Source organism: Engraulis encrasicolus, chromosome 18 (genome assembly GCF_034702125.1).
Source record: "Engraulis encrasicolus isolate BLACKSEA-1 chromosome 18, IST_EnEncr_1.0, whole genome shotgun sequence".
In the NCBI taxonomy this organism is placed as follows: domain Eukaryota; kingdom Metazoa; phylum Chordata; class Actinopteri; order Clupeiformes; family Engraulidae; genus Engraulis; species Engraulis encrasicolus.
The window spans coordinates 31635570-31640569 of record NC_085874.1 but is presented as its reverse complement, the minus strand read 5'-3'; the positions used below and the strand labels follow the sequence as shown (position 1 = coordinate 31640569).

Here is a 5000-nt window from a genome sequence, read left to right as displayed (position 1 = left end):
ATCAGAGTTTTGCGGGAGCTGAGAGCTGAGGGCTGACTGAGTGCCCAGGTCCATCTGAATAGTTCTTTCCCAAAATGCTATATCCACCATTTTTGACTTTTTGCTTTTCAATATTGTAATTGACTGCTAAGAAGTCCTATCATCTTTGTGTGAATCCTTGCCATTCAAATGTTTGGAGAACATACTTTTTAAACCTCTATAAAATGCATTTTGCAATGCAATTCAATGGAATGGCCAATACAAAAATGTAAATTTCCCAACATTCTATAAAATGGATATGTCTCATTTTGGAAAAGAGCTCTTGATTGCTACTCGCTTGCTTGACCGCCGGCAGATGGATTGCAAATTAATCAATTCAGCTCGTTTATTAATGTATTATTCCATCAGATTTTCACTCTTCTGACGCCCTCTCCTCTCTCTTCCTCTCTCTCTCTCTCTCGCTCTCTCTATCTCTTTCACACACACACACACACACACACACACACACACACACACACACACACACACACGCACGCACGCACACACACACACCTCATTCCTCCTTCCTCCTCCCTCTCTCCTCCTACTCTCTCCATCTTCTAGTCTGTCAGCTCATCTCATCTCGCCTCCTCCTGTCGCATCTGTCACACGATGCTCTAGCCTTCCTCTCCTGCACATCTCACGCTCTCTCTCTCTTGCTCTCTCTCTCTCTCTCTTACATCCTTTCCCCATCTCACGCTTTCTCTCTCTCACTCTCTCTTACATCCTTTCCTCATCTCTCTCTCTCTCGCCCTCTCTTGCAGCCTTTCCTCGTCTCTCTCTCTCCCTCTTTATCCTTCCTCTGTCCTCTCCATCTCATCTCTCTCTCTCTACTCTTCTGTCTTTCCTTCCACTTTCACTCTCTCTCTTCTCCTCTCCTCTCTTTCTTTCTCTCTGTCTTTATCTGTCTCTGCCTGTCTCTCTCTCACCTTCTTCTTCTCTCTCACATTTCTATGACTAATTTCTCCATCATTCTTTCCACTATATGTCTATTTCTGTTTTGTATTCTTTCCTTGGTTTTTTAGGTAACTGCATTTCCCATATAGACATTTACCTTTCGTTATAACCTCAAACACATACTTAATTCCCTTTTTAATATAATTCAATTAAATAGAATTTAAATGTGTGCAGCGGATCAAAGCAAAGCTTATGTTCTCGTTAATCTGTCTGTATTGTGTAAGTATGACGTCTATGTGCTATTTTTGCTCAAAAGGAATGATACATGGGAGAGGTACTGTATGTAGATATTACAGTACGCAGAAACAAGAAGCATAAAGAAAATGAGGACAAGATGAACAAAGATATCATTGACGGATAGAGGGATGAATTATAAGGAGGACAAGAGAGATAGTGAGATCATAAAGAGCTACAGAGGTAAGAGAGATCATGAGGAAGAAAGGATGGATAAAGAGGACATGAGGAGAAGGAGAAGACCAAGAAAAGGTGAATAGAGAGATGCTTAGGAGGAGAAGAGAGATAGAGATATCATGGGGAAGAAAGGATGGATAAAGACAACAGGAGGAGAAGAAGATCAAGAGAAGGTGATGCGTAGGAGGAGGAGAGAGATAGAGAGATCATGGGGAGAAGATGAATGGAGAGATCATATAGTGATAGGGAAATGGAGAGATCATGTGACAAAGAAGGGCTATACCATATATTGGAAGAGCAGGGGCGTAGCAACAAATTGGGCCCTATGTACAATCAGCTCAAATTATTACCCCCCCCCAATTCCCCAATTATCTACATCAGGGATGGGCAACTTTTATGATGAGTGGGGCCTTGTTTTTTCATCACCACCATCGGCGGGCCACATGATTCGCTGACTTAAAGGTGCAGTAGGTTGCTCACTGACTGCCCATATTTTTGAAAGGAATAGAATATGCAATGCTCAATACTCTTTTGTCCAACAGTATAATTATAACAGATTGATTCAATAGTCGTTTTTAAAAAATATGGTAATTATTTTCTAAGTTAGCCCTATTCTTTTGTTTATGGGCCGCATTGAGTGAGGAGGCGGGCCGCATGTGGCCCCTGGGCCTCCAGTTGCCCATCCCTGATCTACATAAATTGGACTGTATGTGGGCCCCCTTTATACATAGGGCCCTGGTGAGTCAGTCACACTCTCCCCCCTCTCGTGAACGACACCCTTGCGGAAGAGTGGGGATGGTACCTTGAAGTAGATCTCTGATGTCATTGTGAATCCGTGCGTGATGATTGGCTCCTCGTCGGCGGTGCGGCCCTTCCAGCAGTCGAGCTCAACGCAGCGGCAGCCGGACAGCAGCACCTGGCGATACATCTCCACAGAAGAGTTGCCAGCCAGCTGACCAGCTACACACACACACACACACACACACACACACACACACACACACACACACACACACACACACACACACACACACACACACACACACACACACACACACACACACACACACGCATGGACATACACACACACACACACACACACACACGCATGGACATACACACACACAAACACACACACTCACACACACACACACACACACACACACGCATGGACATACACACACACACACACACACACACACACACACACACACTTAAAGACATATTTGGGGTACGTGTGTGCGTGTGTGTGTGTGTGTGTGTGTGTGTGTGTGTGTGTGTGTGTGTGTGTGTGTGTGTGTGTGTGTGTGTGTGTGTGTGTGTGTGTGTGTGTGTGTGTGTGTGTATTTTAAAATCTGCCAGCCTGTCAATAGCCTATTCCAAAATATTTGGATCTTGTACCTTAAAGCTTGTCTCTTGGGTCCAAATAAAAGTAATCAAATGTGTGTGTGTGTGCGCGCGTGTTTTTATATATACAGTATTATATGTGTGTGTGTGTATGCGCGTGCGCGTGCGTGTGGCTAAAGCAGCAGCCAGGATAATTCAGCCAAATGAGCTGAGAGTAGAGCAGCAGCGGCACAGTAGCAGATGATGAAAGGCAATCAGAGAAACCACCATTTCCACAAGAAGACCAATTACAGGACCATTACTGTCAACACAACACACACACACACACACACACACACACACACACACACACACACACACACACACACACACACACACACACACACACACACACACACACACACACACACACACACACACACACACCTGCAGCCTATTTCTCTTCAGGCCACACACACACGCACACGCACGCACGCACGCACACACACACACACACTTTCTCTCTCTTCTAATCATCTCTGCTTGCGGTGGCAAAAAGAAATGGTGTCATTCCAGACCGGATGCAAAGACACGCCCGTATTAGCCTAGCTAACAACATCCTGTCTCTCTCCACATATAAGCTAATTCCAGTACAGACCAATTATTAGGACCGCAAAAGCACATCTACAGAGCGTGTAAATTGGCAAAGGGGGAAAAAAAGCTGCATTTCCTGTGGGGAGAGTGGTCGACTTACCGAAAATGAGAGTGGTTTGTTAGCTTACTTTGTTAACTATTTAGGCATTCAGAAGATTGAGTGCATTTTGTGTGGCAAATGCACTCTACTGCTGTTGTCTGCTCTGCGTGCGCGCATGTGTGTGTGTGTGCATGTGTGTGCGTGTGTAATGGTCTGATTGGCTGGCTGACCTGTGAGGTAGGTGTTGTGGGAGGAGTTTAGAGGGTCATGTGATGTAAATGTAATGCTCTGATTGGCTGGCTGACCTGTGAGGTAGGTGTTGTGGGAGGAGTTGATGAAGTAGTGTGAGAGCGGCAGGGTCATGTCTTCACTCAGGTCCAGCTTCTCCGGCGGAACGATGCTGTTCTCCTCGCTGCTCAGGTACCGCGAGAAGCCCTCCACAGAGATCTGACCTGGGAAATGACACAAAAGACATAGTATTTATGATTTACATTTTTATTATAACCATATTATGAGAAGCCTTCCACCGAGATCTGACCTGGGAACAGCATGAATGAGCGTTGTCATTTTCAAACCTAGCTGGCCATGGATATTACATATTGTCACCTACCATTATCAGAGTTGCAGTAGACTCTTACTGCAGATGGGGTCGTCAGCGGGTCTATACCCTATTTGCTGAAAATACTCAACTACATCATAACAACATTCCTATGACAGTACTGAGAGCCTTAAGTAGCAGACTAAGACATACAATAGCCATTACAATTTTGGTGACATGTTATAACATGGGCTGTGTGCAAAGGGGTTAAGTAGGAGTAGAAGTAATTTGACAGATGTAATTACAACACGAGCAGTTTGTTATTACAAAGTTGAGACCATGCATTCTCATCCCACTAGTGTTGTAAATACATCTGTAAAGTACATCTACTCCTACTTAATACAACTCTGGTCATTATCAAACTTAGTTGACCGTGGAGACATTGCTTTCTTTGCTATTTCTCTCCCGACTCAGGTACTGTGAAAAGCCCCCCATGGAGATCTAACCTGGTTGGGAATGATTTAAAAGATATAGTAGCCTATTTGTCCTATCAATCTTTATTATACTGTTGTCAGGCCCCGCGAGAAGCCCTCCACAGAGATAAGACCTGGGAACCACAACAGATTTTCATCATTGTCAAACTTAGTTATTAAATTGGATGTTGTTTTCCTTGCTGTTTTCCTCTTGACTCAGGTACGGTCAGAGTTTCTACGGTGACATACACTGTTTCTATAGTGACAGAACCTTGGAGATAGAAATAGAGAGAGAGAGAGAGAGAGAGAGAGAGAGAGAGAGAGGAGGAGAAAGAGGAGGAGAGAAAGAGAAATACAGACAGACAGAGAGACAGAGAGACAGACAGACAGACAGACAGACAGACAGACAGACAGACAGACAAACAGACAGAGAATAAACAGGCTATGAGAGCATATGGAGACCCTTTTGGGAATGGCATCCAGTGGCATGGCGTGCCAAAGGCCTGTGGCCCGGGTGAGTGATCACAGCACTTTGGGGACAGCTGGGGTAGTGTCATTCCCAACAGCAGAGACTGTCACTGGA

General features: G+C 44.7%; 1 protein-coding gene across 1 annotated transcript in view; it reads right to left on the bottom strand.

Annotated features, from left to right (window-relative positions):
- Nucleotides 1–5000, bottom strand: part of LOC134469271 (1-phosphatidylinositol 4,5-bisphosphate phosphodiesterase beta-1-like) — a 229197-nt gene that overhangs the window by 89441 nt on the left and 134756 nt on the right. The window contains exons 10-11 of the mRNA XM_063223432.1: nt 3712–3858; nt 2189–2346 (exon numbers count right to left, since the gene is read on the bottom strand). Of these exons, the coding sequence (XP_063079502.1) occupies nt 2189–2346; nt 3712–3858 (305 nt within the window). The remainder of the gene's footprint in view (nt 1–2188; nt 2347–3711; nt 3859–5000) is intronic.